We start from the raw sequence: 17815 nt of genomic DNA, 5'->3' as shown, positions 1-17815 counted from the left end.
TCCTGATGTGCAGCATAAACCAAAACATTGCATATTTCACATCCTTGTATTAAAAACAACAATGATACCTTGCTGTCTAATAACTGAAATCACATGTTTTGCTAAATGGGTAATTCTCACAAGCATTTCATAACAGGACGGATCTTATCAATGACTCTATTTCACAAGGATGATGTTTAATCAAGCTATGTCCAGAGTTAACAGTGAATAAAATGAGTTGTGTTCAGAAAAAGTGAATGCAAGGTAATACAGATGACAAAGTATAAACAGATTAAGAAATGTGGTTATACTGTGGCAATAGGACTTGTTTAGTGCATCATTTTGTTTTCTTCTTCCTTATTAGATCATTTAATGTAAAGGAGTGATTAGTCGCTTGTGAATATTGCTTATTCTTGAAAGAGATTTTCATGAATGATTTAGTTATATAGTTAAATTAATGACTAGCAATTAAAACGATTTATATTATTAGTACATCCTCTTAATTTTCCACAAATTTGATCTTGAGGTGTATACCATTGAGAGACTTGAGCACTAGTTGAGGGGCCATCTTCGGCTTATGTTCTGGATCTTTGATGAGAACATACTTCCTCAGTGTCAGAGCCACGACCGCTTTCATCTCATTCAAAGCAAAGTTTTGGCCAATGCAGTTCCTGCAGATAATGTAATGAAAAGATTGTAATCAAGAAGTGTCCATGATGAAAAATGGTATTAAATCTGTTATTATTGAGAAAGTAGTTTAGTAAATATGGGTGGTTAACTTTTTTTAAACAACGCATGAATATAGTCACCTTATTAGACATGAATACTGATGATAATGGGAATAATAATTATTGTTGCTACAATTCAATACTAGTATCATCATGATTTTCCTTGTGCTTGAATTTAATGTCCCTAAACCCCACTTTTTTCCTTTGTACAAAGCAACAATCATTATGTTGGTTGACCATGTGTTTTCAAACCATAGCTGATCCAAAAGGCCATAAATTGATGGAAAATCACTAAGATCAGCTGATTTTCACGGAATCTGCCGAGACTGATCTGAAAGATCCTGAAGGGGTGTGTGACGTCACACGTGTAACAAAGATCCAGATATCAGTTTTGATCATGTGCGCAGCAGTGGTTAGACCAGTCTTGATAATGGAATCACATTTTGGAGAGAATTCTGGTAGTGATTGGGATTCTTATATGTCAGATGAAGGGGCAGATGATTATCAAGGATATTCTGGAGTAAAGGGCTATCTTTTCGAGCCCCCAAGATGAGAAACAGATGTCCATTCATGACAGTCCCACTCACCACCGATAGCGCACCACCAGCCAGAGAGAATTGGAAACACATATATTTTCCAGGAGCCCTCTTATATTCTAAGAGGGCTCCTGCAAAATATTTACATGTATCTCAATAAATGCAGAAATATAATCTTAAAAACGTGCACACAGTGTAATTATTGAAAGAAAATATGAAGTGGGCGATAATGGGGGAATCGAGAAACTGTCCAAATGTCAGATCAAATGTCATTTACTAAATCAGTGGGTTTCTTTTTTGCTCCAATAATTCCCATGTGGTCGTTCTGGTGGTGATGAACACTTGATGAATCACGTTTATTATTAGTAGGCCTAGTCATGTGTACAGTAGATCCATGTGCAGTAAACACTGGTAAACAGTGGGTCAAGACTCGAGTGTGTCGACTGTTTGTGCAGGTTAGCAACTGCATGGTGTGCAACTGTGCATGTTATGATGTACCAGTGTACATCAGTGTACATACATACATATATCTGATACATGTAGATCTGTATTTCACCAAGGTACATGTATTTGTAATATATGTGTATATATGGTATATATATACATATACTGTGGTCATTGTCAGCCAGTCTGGATAGTTGGCACATTTCCTGGTTTCAAAAGTTTTTTTTTCTCTTCTGGCCTGTCATCTGTTCCATCAAGAACACCTGTCTTTTTTGTCGAAATGCTGCTCACATATTCCCACTTGACTCTTCTCTGGTGGTGACATGAAATCTGCCTGCTTCGTTTACACAAACCTCACCCACGGTCACTTTAGATCACATTTAAATTTCTCAGGAATTTGTGAACTGAATGTCCTTTTGTGTATGAATTTGAACATCCAAACACAACGCAGCACTTTCCCATCATTATTTTTGTAAGATTCCATCAACAATATCCAATTTCAGTGATTAAACAAGCATGGAGTCAGATAATGGAAATGACCCAGATAACCAGGGTTCCACATGTGATGTCATGCGAGATTAGCCCTGGGGCAAGGTTGCCTTTTTCTGGGATCCAGATGGCGTGCTTTATTGAAAGTTTTGTGCTTGATAATAAAATAACAAATAATTTATATTATTTTGCCCCCTGCTTTATTAATTAATTTTGGTCGTTATGAAAGAAAAAAAGCAAGCACAACTTTATTCATCACACACTTGTGAAATTCCTCTCTGAATTTAACCCATCTGAAGCAGTGAACACACACATGCACACACACATACCCAGAGCAGTGGGCAGCCATGCTAACAGCGCCCGGGGAGCAGTTGGGAGTTAGGTGCCTCGCTCAAGGGCACCTCAGCCCAAGGCCGTCCCATATTAACTGAACCGCATGTCTTTGGACTGTGGGGGGAAATTGGAGCATCCAGAGGAAACCCATGCAGACACGGGGAGAAAATGCAAACTCCACACAGAAAGGCCCCTGTATTCATTTTAAAGCATTACAATAAGGCATTACATTCACTTTAACGTTTATTCTGATGATGAACAACTACTCCTTGCTTAAATCTGCTATTATAACTTTTATAACACACTTTTACTTTCAGCTTTTACCTAAGCCCCCCCCCCCCCCCCCCCACACACACACACACACATTTTAAGTTGACTTCTAAGACTATTAGGACTACTTTTCAGAAGCTTTATACCTACTGAAAAATATGAAAGAAGTTGGAATCAGTTATAAAAGGAAATAGAGGGGATGCTAGTTAATGTAGAATATTTATATCACCTTCAGAAAGTCTCATCTCACTATCTCTAGCCGCTTTATCCTTCTACAGGGTCGCAGGCAAGCTGGAGCCTATCCCAGCTGACTATGGGCGAAAGGCGGGGTACACCCTGGACAAGTCGCCAGGTCATCACAGGGCTGACACATAGACAACCATTCACACTCGCATTCACACCTACGGTCAATTTAGAGTCACCAGTTAACCTAACCTGCATGTCTTTGGACTGTGGGGGAAACCGGAGCACCCAGAGGAAACCCACGTGGACACGAGGAGAACATGCAAACTCCACACAGAAAGGCCCTCGCCGGTCACGGGGCTCGAACCTGGACCTTCTTGCTGTGAGGCAACAGCGCTAACCACTACACCACTGTGCCACCACCATTTTTATTACTTGTGATAATTAAGGAAAATGTTAAACCTTATATAAATTTATAAATTTATAAACCTTAGATAAATTTAATTTCTTTGTCTTAATTTTGTCCTACACGGTGGTGTAGTGGTTAGCACTGTTGCCTCACAGCAAGAAGGTCCGGGTTCGAGCCCCGTGGCCAGCGAGGGCCTTTCTGTGCGGAGTTTGCATGTTCTCCCCGTGTCTGCGTGGGTTTCCTCCAGGTGCTCCGGTTTCCCCCACAGTCCAAAGACATGCAGGTTTGGTTAAGTGGTGACTCTAAATTGACCGTAGGTGTGAATGTGAGTGTGAATGGTTGTCTGTGTCTATCTGTTAGTCCTGCGATGACCTGGCAACTTGTCCAGGGTGTACCCCGCCTCTCGCCCATAGTCAGCTGGGATAGGCTCCAGCTTGCCTGTGACCTTGTTGGACAGGATAAGTGGCTACAGGAGATGGATGGATGGATATTGCCAAGCATATTGTGTGTTGCAAAACAAGGGGCTGTTAATTAAAAGTGAGACCTATTCTATCATTAACATTCTGAGTAAATCAAGAGCTTTCTGTGGATAAGGGTTAAAGCAATTGCTCCTCCTGCTGGAACAGTGCCTTTTTTACAACATCATATAGATACAAACCTTGGTCCAGCTGCAAAAGGCACAAAGGCATGGGGTGATCTCTTAGCAATGTTCTCTGGCAGAAATCTCAGCGGGTCAAAAACCTGTAAAATACACACAAGACTTAACACAATAATACAGTTACTCTCCCCTTTATATCCAAAAAAATCACACTTTTGATTCTATGTAGTAACGTAATACAGACTTGTATAGTTTGTTGAGGCTTACAGATGGAAAAGAATGTTAGCTGAGCGTAAAGATCTGCAGGAGCAGATTCTACAAAAGCAAAGCTATATCAGAGGTATAGAATTTATACCTCTGGATTCTCCCAAACTGTACGATTGTGATGAATTCCATAAATACTGATTCCAAGAAGCAGACCTATAGAAAACAAAAAACTTTTTGATTCAGCTAATACATTCTTTATGATTATGGCTTTACAACTGATTGTTATGCTATTCTCAATGTACATTCAGAAGGTCACAGTGAGTTAATGTTTTGCCAGTTTACCTGTAAGGTAAAGGTCATACCTATCAGATAGCAATAACAAGTGGAAAGTAATGATGGCTAAATTGCAGAAGAAGAGCAACTGTTACATTTTCTACTTTAAATAAAGTGTGATTCTTTGGAGGAAAACATACAGTATGTATAATTCAGCTAATACATTCTCGAGAATTACAGCTTTATAAATGATTTTTATGCTTTTCTCAATATGCATGCAGCAGATCACAGAAAAAACAAACAAACAAAGCTTGGTTAATGTTTCACCAGATGAACTAAAATAAAGGTCATCAGGCAAAAATAACAAGTGGAAAATATAATGGTGAAATTATAGAAGAGGAGCAACTGTTTTCTTTGTAGGAAAATATACAGTATGTACAGTAGAGTGCCTTGCAAAATTATTAAAATGGATTTTTTTGGGGTTAGCACCATTTGATTTACACAACTTTAAAGGTGCACATTGTTTTTTTATGGTGACAAAAAAAAGACGAAAAAACAGAAATCTGGAGTGTGCATATGTAACAGGGTACGTCTGTATAAAATTATTTTAAATGGTACAAAGGCGCCCTCTATGGGTAGCTCCTGTAAGTTCATATGGTGGTACGGCGCGCGGCTTGTCTCAGAACATTCTGGAAGACTGATTAGAATCCTGTCAGAGACCTGCTGCTGTAATTCATGCCAGCATTGTACCACTACTTTATATATTTCAGCAATAAAAAGGGGAATACTGCTGTGACCAAACCTGCCTCCTGTGATGTCCATATGAGCCCTAGTGGGACACAAATCAAACCAGTCACATTGGTGCCGTGACCCGTGGAGTTGGACCTTCGCCCGACCCGGGATCGTTCTGGACATCATCTGCATTGTGGTTTTTGTGGTATTTTACAGTATATTGCATTGCACTGGCATTACAGAGTGTTTTCATTATTTTGTTGTTGTTTTTGTTTTTACTGAGCGTGATTATTGATGGTATTGTGAGAGAGTAATTTCACAATGAGTTTTACACCGCAGCCTCATAGTACTCCATGTCGTCCTTCCATAGGTAGGGGTAGAGGGTTTCCAGCACTGGGGTTGGATAGTCCTGTTCAGGGTAGTAGTAGTCCCGGTATTGTGTATATACCACGAGATATTGGTCAGCAACTGGCAGATAGCATAATTGCACGCCTCAGTACACTACACACACCTACATTTGCACCTTCAACACCCACTGCTTCACATGCTCAGTACACACCCACAGACACATTCACCACACCTGCTCCTTCAACACCCACTGCTTCACATGCTCATTTCATACCTGCAAACACATCCACTACACCTGTCCCTGCATCATCCACTATTTCACATGTTCAGTTCATACCCACAAACACATCCACCATGCTTGCTCCTGCATCATCCACTACTTCACATGCACAGTTCACACCCACAAATGCATCCACACAGAGTCTGGACATGTCACAAGTTCAGTTTGTTCCTCACAGAAAGGTGAAGGAGCCTCCTGCATTCAGAGGTGACAGTTCAGACACAGTGAATGTTCGTGAGTGGGAAGATCTTATGAGAAGTTACGTGAAAAAGACAAACTTGAGAGTCGAGCAGCAAGCGGAGGAAATACTTACACATCTGCGAGGCAGAGCAAGAGATGTTGTGAAGTTTGGAACAAGGAATAGTGGCGTCGATGTCACTCAGAATCCAGAGGCCATCTACAGTCTGCTACATAAACACTTTGCCACTGTCCCCTGTTCTCCTCTCCCACTAGCAGATTTCTACACCACTCTGCCACATGTTTGTGAAGATGCCTATGACTACTGGCTGAGACTCAACAGGGCTGCTGACATTGCCATTGACCGTCTCAAAGAACAAGGTAAATCACTAGACAACCCTGGCTTGGAAGCAACACGCATGCTTATCAGAAACTGCCCATCCAAAGAACTGGCCATGACCTTCAGGTCAAAGACAATCGATAAGTGGTCTGCTGAGGAAGTTCAGGCCGTGCTAGATGAGTACCACCTCGAAGTCAGTTTGAAAGGTTCTGCCTCTGCTGTGTGTAGGAAGCCAGGCGATGATGTGCATGTCAACACAGCTGGCCTGATGGACGCTGAAACGCCTTCGTCCTCCCAGCAGCCCTCAACAGCAGCCAAGCCCAGTGACTCGTCTGCCCTTGACCGTGTCATCTCTGTGCTGGAGAAAGTTTTGCTTGAAAAGTCAACCCGTGCCCAATCCATGCCAAATAGGCACTCCAAGCCTAAGTTTCCTGGGATCGATGGTCTGAATAGCCTGCCATGCACTGTATGTGGAAATGCCGCTCACACTGCCCTGACTCACTGCCTTAACAACAAGCTCTGCTTCCAGTGTCACTCTCCTGACCACCCCAGACACAAATGCCCCCTGCTGAAGCCTGCTAAGTCGGGAAACTGATGGGTCTGCGTCCAAGGGAGGACGATGCAGATCCTGTTCAGTCACCTCCCAACGAAAATGACTACGAGTCCACATACATGTCATTTCAGTCCACACACTTCACTAACAAAACAGTCATTTTTCAAGGTCAACATAAAGTTCAAAAGTCTGATAGTCTATTCTACACTGATGTGTTGGCAGCAAATGTTACACTGAGAGCAATGATAGACAGTGGTTCCATGGCATGCACACTGAGTGAAACTGCAGAAACTCGCCTCTTCCAACACAACAGTGACCTGAGAAAGTGCCCTGCTGACGATGTCGTCATTGTCGGATGTGGAGGTCATCAAGTTACACCTAAAACAATTTATGATGTGGACGTGGTTGCCTATGACTGCAAAATGGTCATTCCAATGCTTGTCGTTCCTGGGCAGACTGATGACATGATACTCAGCAGCAACGCCATCAAAAAAATCCTGCAGCTGATGAGAGTGACTGACAGCTACTGGCGGCTCCTGTCCACGCCTGCTGATGGCAACGATGAGGACTGTCATCGCTTTCTTTCTCTCCTTTCCAACACAGAGAGATGGAGGGGTGAGACAGTCCCAGACAAGGTCGGTACACTGAAGCTACAAAAGTGTGTCGTCCTACAGCCGCAGAGCGAACATCTTACATGGGGCAGACTGCCTGCATCAGCACCTATATCAGTGGGCAGTACAGTGATAGTTGAGCCAACCACAGCAAGGTGCAAGCCCAGTAAAGTCCTCGTAGGCAGAGTAGTGACGCCAATGTGGGGTGACAGGTGGCTGCCAATGAAACTCATCAATCCCACCTCTGAGCAGGTTGTGCTGAGAAAGAACACTAAACTGGCAGATGTGTTTCCCTGTATCACCACTGAAGACCTGTCACAGCCCAAGACCATTCAGTCTCTCCCCCAGTCCCTGTCCGCTGCCCAGACGACAATGTCAAAGGACGACATCACAAGTGCACTGGCAGAGCTCGGACTTCAGGATCTGGACCTGGACGCGTGTGAAGTTTCAGACCTGTGGAGAGAGAAGCTCTTTCACATCATTCAGAGGTACGAAACCATCTTTTCTCGCCATAAGCTGGACTGTGGCGAAGCGTCCGAGTTTGTACACAAAACCTGGTGGATGAGAGGCCGTTCCGCCTGCCTTACCGTAGAGTGCCACCTAATCACTATGAGAAGCTGAGAACTGCCATCAGTGATATGGAGGAGAAAGGCATAATTAGGAAGTCCACCAGTGAATATGCGTCTCCACTTGTCCTTGTGTGGAAGAAGAATGGCGATGTCCGCATCTGCACTGACTTCAGGCGTCTCAATGCCAGAACTCTGAAGGATGCACACCCCCTGCCTCACCAGGCCGACGCACTGGCTGCACTTGGTGGCAACGCCTATTTTTCCACCATGGACCTGACGTCTGGCTTTTACAATGTGCCTCTGTGTGAAGACCATAAGAAATACACTGCCTTCTCTTCCCCCTTCGGTCTGCATGAGTACAACCGGATGCCTCAAGGTCTGTCCAATAGCCCCGCTACTTTCATGCACATGATGCTGTCGATCTTCGGTGATGAAAACTTCACCAGCTTGTTGTGCTATCTGGATGACCTCATGGTCTTTGCCCCTACAGAACGGTTGGCGCTGGAGCGTCTAGAGATGGTCTTCTCCTGCCTGAAGAATCACAACCTCAAGTTGGCCCCTAAAAAGTGCTACCTGATGAGAAAGACTGTGCGGTTCCTCGGACATGTAATCTCTGAAGTTGGAGTGCAGACAGATCCTGCGAAGGTTGAGGCCATCAGCCAAGTACAAGTGTCAGATCTGATGGACAGTGATGGCATCACACCCTCACAGAAGAAGATCCGCTCCTTTTTGGGCATGGCACTCTATCATCAGCACTTTATCGAAGACTGTTCAGCCAAAGCCAGGCCACTTTTTAAGCTCTTCTCAGAACAGAAGTCTGACAGTAAAGTCCATAGGGGTAGGAGGCCGAAAAAGAAGCGCCATAGCTATGTGACGCTCACACCTGATGACTGGACTCCTGAGTGCCAAACTGCCTTTGAGGCCTTGAAGCACGATCTGTCACACGCTGTGACGCTGTCTCACCCTGACTTTGGGAGGCCTTTCATTTTGGCAGTCAACGCTTCGTTTGATGGGATCGGTGCAGTTCTCTCCCAGCTGCTGCCAGGTGAAGACATCACTAGGCCCGTTGCCTTTGCCAGCAAGACTCTGTCACATGCCCAGTTGAACTACCCTGCTCATAGGCTTGAGTTCCTAGCTCTGAAGTGGGCCATATGCGATAAGTTTTCCCACTGGCTGAAAGGGGTCCATTTCACTGCATGGACAGATAACAACCCCCTCACATATGTCCTGACCAAGCCCAAGTTAGATGCCTGTGAACAGAGGTGGGTGGCCAAGCTCGCAGCGTACGACTTTGACCTGAAGTATGTGCCTGGGCCCAAGAACACTGTCGCTGATGCCTTGAGTCGGGAGCCGTTCGTCAAGTCATGCATAAGTCACCGTCTGGTGAGGGAGCCCTACCTGTCACTGCTGAATGACACAAGTGGAGTCATTAAGATTGGAGTGCAGGATGCCTTCCGGCTCACCACGAACTGCCAAAGCGTTGAAGTCCCCGATGGTCGTGCCGATGCTGTCCAGGGTCCTGGCCAGGACCTTCATCCGCCCACGAGTGGAGCCTTCAGTTCGGAGGAGGTGTCTGCAGTGATGGATGCTCACCAGGCTGGTGGTGTCTCACAGCTGCTGTGCCCGAACGCAGAGTCACTGCAACTGCCGGATGAAGACCCATCCATCGTCATCCCACAGAGTCAACTACATAATCTGCAGCAACAAGACAGCGTCATCAGCAGAGCCCTCTTCTATGTTCAACGGCATAAGCGTCCAGATGCACGTGAGAGAGCTGCCGAGTCAAGTTGTGTCCTTCGGCTGCTGAAACACTGGAAGAAGCTAACAATTCAAGATGGACTTCTGTATCGAGTGAAGAGAGACAGACACATGAACAGGAAGATTTTTCAGTTTGTCATCCCTGACGCTTTGAAACAGCAAGTCCTTCACGGCGTCCACGATGCTGCTGGTCACCAGGGCCGAGCTAGAACCCTCTCTCTTGCCTCTGAACGATTCTTCTGGATGGGCATGCAGAGAGACATCATGAATCATGTGCAGCGCTGTCAGAGATGCGTCTTGGGCAAAACCCTTGAGCCTGATGCCAGAGCCCCTCTTGAGAGCATACGCACCTCAGCACCTATGGAGTTAGTGTGCATTGATTTTTGGACAGCTGAACTGAATGACAGGAAAACAGTTGACGTCCTTGTCGTGACAGACCATTTTTCAAAGATGGCCCTCGCCTTCCCTTGTCGTAACCAGTCTGCCAAACAGGTTGCCCGCTGTCTATGGGACAAATTTTTTTGCATCTACGGGTTCCCCCAAAGAATCCACTCAGATCAGGGAGCTAACTTTGAAAGTCGGCTTCTGAAGGATCTACTAGAGATGGCAGGTGTACACAAATCCCATACGACTCCGTACCACCCCATGGGCAACGGCATCACAGAAAGGTTCAACAGAACACTGGGTGGCATGATCAGGGCCCTGCCTCCAATATCCAAGTCCAGATGGCCACAAATGCTGCAGACATTGACTTTTTGTTACAACTCCACAGTACATGAAACGACAGGCTTTGCGCCGTTTTACCTGATGTTCGGACGGACCCTGCGTTTGCCTGTCAATGTCATGTTCCACCATGTCCTGAAAGACACTAGTGTTGTCAGCCGTCACGAGTTCGTGCATCGTCTCAAAAAAGACCTCTCCGACGCAGCTCGGGTTGCTGAACAAAATGCCAGTAAGCAGCAAGACCGCCATGCCGAGATCTACAATCGGAAGGTCAGAGGGCTGCCCTTAGCAGTAGGTGACAGAGTGCTGTTGGCGAATCGTGGTGAAAGGGGGAAGAAGAAGATTGCTGACTGGTGGGACTCAACACCTTTTGATGTGGTGTCAGTCAGATCTTCAATCAACGTGTACAGAATCCGAGATGCTGTCACGGGAAAGGAGAAGGTCGTGCACAGAAACCTGCTACTCCCAGTCGATTTCCTGGTGCATGCCGATCAGGAGGATTCAGCGTCACTTGGAGACGCACAGTCTGCCGTGTCCTGCGAGGGTGCTCAGAGCTCCGCTGCAGTAGCAAGCCCAGAGGCTACACAAGAAGCGCACCATGGACTGGCTCATGCAGTCGCCAAGTCAAGCGGACATAGAGAGTGGGACTTTCCCTGACGAAGAAGCTGTCGAGCAGGCCTTGCCAATGAGTGTGGGTGACGCCCGGTCCGATGAGCTGCCGGACAATGCCTCCATGGACTCAGTGGCAGAGCCACTTTCACTCCAGACTTCATCACATACATCACATTCTTACATTGATCCAGTACACATCACACACATACCTACTGATACATGCCTTACTCCTCCTGACCCTTCTGATTCTAGTGAGGTTAGGTCAGAGCACGTCAGTCTTACATGTCCTCAGAGTGTGCAAGCCCCTTTAGTTACGACAAGGTGTGGGAGAAGCGTCAGGCACCCACGTAGGCTTATTTGTGAGATGTCAGGCCAAAAGCTGTTGGGACTTGCTGGGCCTCTCATAGGATCTGTTTTTGGTTTCAACCACTCTGGCGCTCACAGGAGTGCTGTACAGACAGTCTGACTTACTTGTTTTGATCGATTTTATTTATTTATTTTTTCTTTTTCTGTCCTGTCTGTTGTCTAAGATTAGACTTGAAGTTTCACTTGATAGAGCCAAGATATGTACGCTCGTGAGGTGTAGATGGCATCTCTTTTATTCTGTGATAAGTATTGGGTCTGGTACCACCCCATTCTTTCGCACTTCTTATGGAAGAATTTCTGATATTGACTTTAGTACATCAGTGCTTAAGATCCACAGTCCTTTTTTTTTTCTCTCCTATCTTTTTTCTCCCTGTCTCTCTCTCTCTCTTCACTTTGCACTTATCTACATTGTTCATGTCAGGTGTACCATTTTTGCATAATTTTAGGGGGGTGTATGTAACAGGGTACGTCTGTATAAAATTATTTTAAATGGTACAAAGGCGCCCTCTATGGGTAGCTCCTGTAAGTTCATATGGTGGTACGGCGCGCGGCTTGTCTCAGAACATTCTGGAAGACTGATTAGAATCCTGTCAGATACCTGCTGCTGTAATTCATGCCAGCATTGTACCACTACTTTATATATTTCAGCAATAAAAAGGGGAATACTGCTGTGACCAAACCTGCCTCCTGTGATGTCCATATGAGCCCTAGTGGGACACAAATCAAACCAGTCACACATAGGTATTCACCCCCCCAAAGTCAATACTTTATAGAGCCACCTTTCGCTACAATAACAGCTGCAAGTCTCTTGGGGTATGTCTCTATTAGCTTAGCACATCTAGCCACTGGGATTTTTGCCCATTTCTCAAGGCAAAACTGCTCCAACTCCTTCAAGTGAGATGGGTTGCATTGGTGTACAGCAATCTTCAAGTTATGCCACAGATTCTGAATTAGATTAAGGTCTGAGATTTGATTAGGCCATTCCAAGACATTCAAATGTTTCCCTTTAAACTACTGCAGTGTAGTTTTAGCAGTATGTTTAGGGTCATTGTCCTGCTGGACGGTGAACCTTCATCCCCAGGGGCGTAGCCATCATTTTAGAAGTGAGGGGGACAAATTATTCAGAGGTCTATTGAGTGATTTATCATCCTCTCGCATTCAGTTGCACCTCTCCTTAGCAGCTAAAGAACCACATAACCACAAACAGCACAGCACCAGGGAACCAACTTTAGTTCTTTAAAATGATATACTATCAAAATCTAAAGTCTAAATCTATAAAGTAAAATTTATAAATACAATTAAGAATAGTAGTAGTGACATAGCTAGTTATATTCTCTTCTCTCCTGTGACCCTGCATAATCATCCCTGTTGGCTTCTGGTCCACTGTCTCCTTTCTCACCCTGCTCTTTCTATTGTGGCAATAAAGATTAAAAAATATGTGGAAAGCAACATTTTGAAATAGAATTAGGAATACAGTAATAATAATCAGCAAATTCATGTACTTTAAACTTGAACTACCACAAAAATTAAATTAAATCTTTAAAAAATAACAGTCAAAGGAACACAAATACATTTATATTCTTATTTTCTACCCAGAAGTGAGTAATCTGAGAGTAGCCAAAATAGTAATGTTACTCAAGTAAGAGTATTGTTACTTTAGAATAATATTACTCAAGTAAAAGTAAAAGTAAAACGTATTTTGCAACAAAACAACTCTTAAGAGTACAATTTATCCAAAAAGTTACTCAAGTAAATGTAACGGAGTAAATGTAACTAGTTACTACTGCCTCTAAGTTAGCTAGCTAGCTTAACTAACTAAATTGACATCTATTTGTCATCTTTTAGCTAAACATTATCTACATTCAACAGCATTACTCAACTTACACGGTTTGTTTGGAAAAAACTGTCTAAAATCTTTAGCCTCTTGGCTGGTTTGCTGAACATACAGAAACACTGCCCAGATCTGAATCACACCAAAGATACTCATACAATATTTTCTAAAGCGTCTCTGATCACACATGACAGCGGTGTTTGTTTGCCGCCTTAGCTCTGCCTGCTCATGATGCGTTTAGAGGCGGCTCGGAAAAACGCGTTTCCACATGTTAAAAATGAATTGAGTGGTTGTAATGGCTGTAAAAAGTGCGGGGGACAGAGGGCACAAATACGAGAAGTGCGGGGGACATGTCCCCTGCATACCCCGCATCCGCTATGCCCATGTTCATCCCAGTCTCAAACCTCTGGCTGACTCAAACAGGTTTTCCTCCAGAATTGCCCTGTATTTAGTGCCATCCATCTTTCCTTCAATCCTGACCAGCTTTCCTGTCCCTGCAGATGAAAAACATCCCCACAGCATGATGCTGCCACCACCATGCTTCATTGTAGGGATGGTGTTCTCAGGGTGTTGGGTTTGCGCCACACATGGCATTTCCCATGATGACCAAAAAGTTCAATTTTTGTCTCATTTGACCAGAGAATCTTCTTCCATGTGTTTGGGGAGTCTGCCACATGCTGTTGGGCAAACTCCAAATGTGATTTTTTTAAGCAATTACTTTTTTTCTGGCCACTCTTCCATAAAGCCCCACTCTGTGGCATGAATGGCTTAAAGTGGGCCTATGGACAGATACTCCCATCTCCACTGTGGATCTTTGCAGCTCCTTCAGTGTTATCTTTGGTGTCTTTGTTGCATCTCTGATTAATGCCCTCCTTGCCCGGTCTGTGAGTTTTGGTGGACGGCCTTCTCTTGTCAGGTTTGTAGTGGTGCCATATTCTTTCCATTTTGTTACAATGGATTTAATGGTGCTCCCTGGGATATTCAAAGTTTGGGATATTTTTTATGACCCAACCCTGATCTATACTTCTCCACAACTTTGTCTCTGACCTGTTTGGAGTGCCCCTTGGTTTCATGTTGTTTGCTTAGTAGTGTTGCAGAGTCAGGGTCCTTCCAGAACAGACATCATGTGACAGATCATGTGACACTTTGATTGCACGCAGGTGGATCTTAATCAACTAATTATGTGACTTATGAAGTGAATTGGTTGGACCAGCTCTTATTTAGGGATTTTATACGAAAGGGGGTGAATACTTATGCACACTCCAGCTTTCTGTTTTTTCATCTTAATTATTGTTTGTGTCACAATAAAACAACAAAGTGCACTTTTAAAGTGGTAGGCATGTTGTGTAAATCAAATGGTGCTAACCCCCCCCCCCCCCCCCCCCCAAAAAAAAAAAATCAATTTTAATTCCAGTTTATAATGCGACAAAACAGGACAAACACCAAGGGGGATGCAGAGGTGATTCTAGAGTCTGTTGTGGCCCCAAGCAAAAATTTCCAGGGGGCCCTTCTGACCAGTGTTCATCACCAATATGTTATAAATAATCTGACACCAGCGAAAAATGTATGAAACCAAAGTTTTTTAAATTCCAAATGTGAAAATACAGTGGTAAAGAACAATAAAAACAATAAAAAACAAAATAAATAAGCCCTCGGGCCCCGACTCTTGGGGGGCCCCAAGCAGTTGCCTGCCTTGCCTGTTCACAAGCTGCACGTCTGGGGGGATGAATACTTTTGCAAGGCACTGTATTATCAATATGCTTACTTCCTTATATTTCAACTGTAGAGAAATGACAATCCTGAAGTAATATTATTATATGATACTAGATCATAGCCACAAACTCATTCTAATCTGTTAAAGGCTACAGTTACACAGATTTAGAATTACTTTTGCTTTAGGAAGCCATCTTATCATGAAGAGAGAAACCTTACCTGCAGGAATTGTTCTTCCATCAAAAAAGGTAATAGGTTGGGTCAACGTCCGTCCTATTCCTGGAACAGGAGGGTACATACGCAGGGATTCCTTAATGCACATTGTGGTGTATGGTATTTTACTGAGATCCTCCCTAAAATCCACATGGTAGGTCAGAGACTCAAAGTAACACACAGTGGAAAAGAGAGAAAGAGAAAAAAAAAAAGAAATGGGTGCTACAACACAAGAAATGGAACACAGTATAGTTTGTCTGGGAGAGGAAGAGATAATCTAGACATATAAGCCTTTTCCTGATAATAATTAGCTGTCTGATGTTTTACTAACATCATAATGATAATGACTGTACCAATCAATAGTATCCTTTCCCATCAGCACTTGCTGGATTTCCTCTCTGCACTTCTGCTGATGCTCAGGATTGCAGACCATGCTGTAGAAGAACCAGGAGATGCCACTGGCAGTAGTGTCATGTCCCTCAAACATAAACGTGTCCACCTCTGCTCGGATATCTTCATCTGACAAGCCCTGCTGCTGCTCATCCTACAAATCAAGTCAAACTCCATTTTGTTTCCAGATTATTATCTCATTCATTATTATTATTATTATTATTATTGTTGTTGTTGTTGTCATATGTTATAGACAGATCAGCCATAACATTAAAAACCGCTGACAGATGACGTGAATAACATTTTTGCTACGATGGCTTTGGATTACAGCTGCCACGATCACTCTCGGTTGGATTATTGTAGTGCCTTACTGTCTGGATGTTCCAATAAGTGCATAAACAAGCTCCAGTTAGTTCAAAATGCAGCAGCAAGAGTCCTTACTAGAGCTAGAAGATATGACCACATCACCCCTGTCTTATCCATACTGCATTGGCTCCCAATCAAATTTCGCATTGATTATAAAATACTCCTATTGACCTATAAAGCACTGAATAGTCTCATACTACAGTACCTGAGCAAACTTCTGGTCTTTTATGACCCGCCATGTCTACTTACTGTAGATCAAAAGGTGCAGGCTATCTGTTGGTACCTCATATAGTGAAGGCTACATCGGGGGCAGAGCCTTTTCTTACTAAGCCCCACAGTTATGGAACAGCCTTCCAAGTAGTGTTTGGGACTCAGACACAGTCTCAGTGTTTAAGTCTAGGCTGAAAACACATGTTTTTAGTCAAACCTTTTATTAATAGTTTTTTATTAGGTCAAGGAGTAGATCTGGAGGGTCCTCAGGCATAGAGTGTTTTGGTAAACTGGGATGTATGAATGCTGTCCCCCCCCAAATAACCCCCCCCCCCCAAAAAAAAAAAAAAACCCTCTCACACATTCACTTGGTTTTGCTGACAGTGGAGCGGCTGGCTGCTTTATGTCCCAGGGCTCCCTCATATCTGTGCTACCTTTTGTTTCTCCCTTTTAATTATGCTGTCATTGTTAGTTTTGCTGGAGTCCCTGCTTGTACTCAACACAAAATGTATACTGTTCTCAACCATTAGGTGACACTGGGCATACCCAACTACCCCCCCCCCCCCCCCCCACACACACACACACACTCTGTCTCTTCCCTCTGTCTGGCTCTCTCTGTTGAATTACAGTACATGTCGATCTTGAGACACCAGTGATGCTGACCTCTTCTGCTCCTCAGACCTGCCTGATCCATCCTGATGCCCTACATCTGGCTGGAGTCTCATCACATTGCTCCTGTGGAAGATGGTCCCATATGGACAGCTGAAAGACACACTTAAGAAGATGGCTCTGGACACTTTACAGTTTTGCTACGATGGTTTAGGACTACAATTGCCATGATAACTTTAGGACTGCAGTTGTCATGAACAGTTTTGCACTCAAGTCTCCATCAATGAATAGTTGATAACTTCAACAAAATAGACTTCATGCTAAAACTATAATGAATTTCCTGGTTACACAGTTGTAGTGTGACTATATAGGACACAGTAATAGAAGCAAATTATTTATAATTATGCTATCTGTTATCACCCAGATGAGGATGGGTTCCTCTCAAGGTTTCTTCCTCATGTTGTCTGAGGAAGTCTTTCCTTGCCACCATCACCTCAGGCTTGCTCATCAGGAATAAATTAGGGATAAAATTAGCTCATGTTTAAAGTCTTTAATTTTCTGTAAAGCTGCTTTGCAACAATGTTATTAACAGCACTATACAAATAAACTTGACTTAACTTTAAGACTGCAGTTGTCATGAACAGTTTTGCACTCAAATCTCCATCAATGAACAGGTGATAACTTCGACAAACTAGACTTCATGCTAAAACTATAATGAGGCTGCTTTACGACAATGTCTATTGTTAAAAGTACTATACAAAAAAAATTGACTACTTTTTTCACTGTGACAGTAGTTTGTAGTATAATTAAACCTTTAACTTATCAGTTAAACTACTGTATAAACAACTGACACTGGGAATAAAATTTTAAATATTCAATTTAATAGCAACATAAACCAGGACCCAGCCTGAACAGTCAAGTCAATTTATTTGTATAGTGATTTTAACAATAGACATTGTTGCAAA

At 43.5% G+C, this 17815-nt stretch overlaps 1 protein-coding gene across 1 annotated transcript in view; it reads right to left on the bottom strand.

Moving 5' to 3' along the window:
• Positions 1-478: 478 nt before the first annotated feature.
• The window catches only part of LOC132886083 (cytochrome P450 4A6), a 46151-nt gene continuing 28814 nt past the window's right edge, over positions 479-17815 (bottom strand). Inside the window, exons 8-12 of the mRNA XM_060920636.1 lie at positions 15629-15819; positions 15282-15415; positions 4325-4389; positions 4030-4112; positions 479-650 (exon numbers count right to left, since the gene is read on the bottom strand). Of these exons, the coding sequence (XP_060776619.1) occupies positions 479-650; positions 4030-4112; positions 4325-4389; positions 15282-15415; positions 15629-15819 (645 nt within the window). The remainder of the gene's footprint in view (positions 651-4029; positions 4113-4324; positions 4390-15281; positions 15416-15628; positions 15820-17815) is intronic.

The sequence above is a fragment of the Neoarius graeffei genome, chromosome 5, assembly GCF_027579695.1.
Source record: "Neoarius graeffei isolate fNeoGra1 chromosome 5, fNeoGra1.pri, whole genome shotgun sequence".
Taxonomy (NCBI): domain Eukaryota; kingdom Metazoa; phylum Chordata; class Actinopteri; order Siluriformes; family Ariidae; genus Neoarius; species Neoarius graeffei.
Note: the sequence above shows the minus strand (reverse complement) of the source record. Positions and strands in the feature narration are given on the sequence as shown.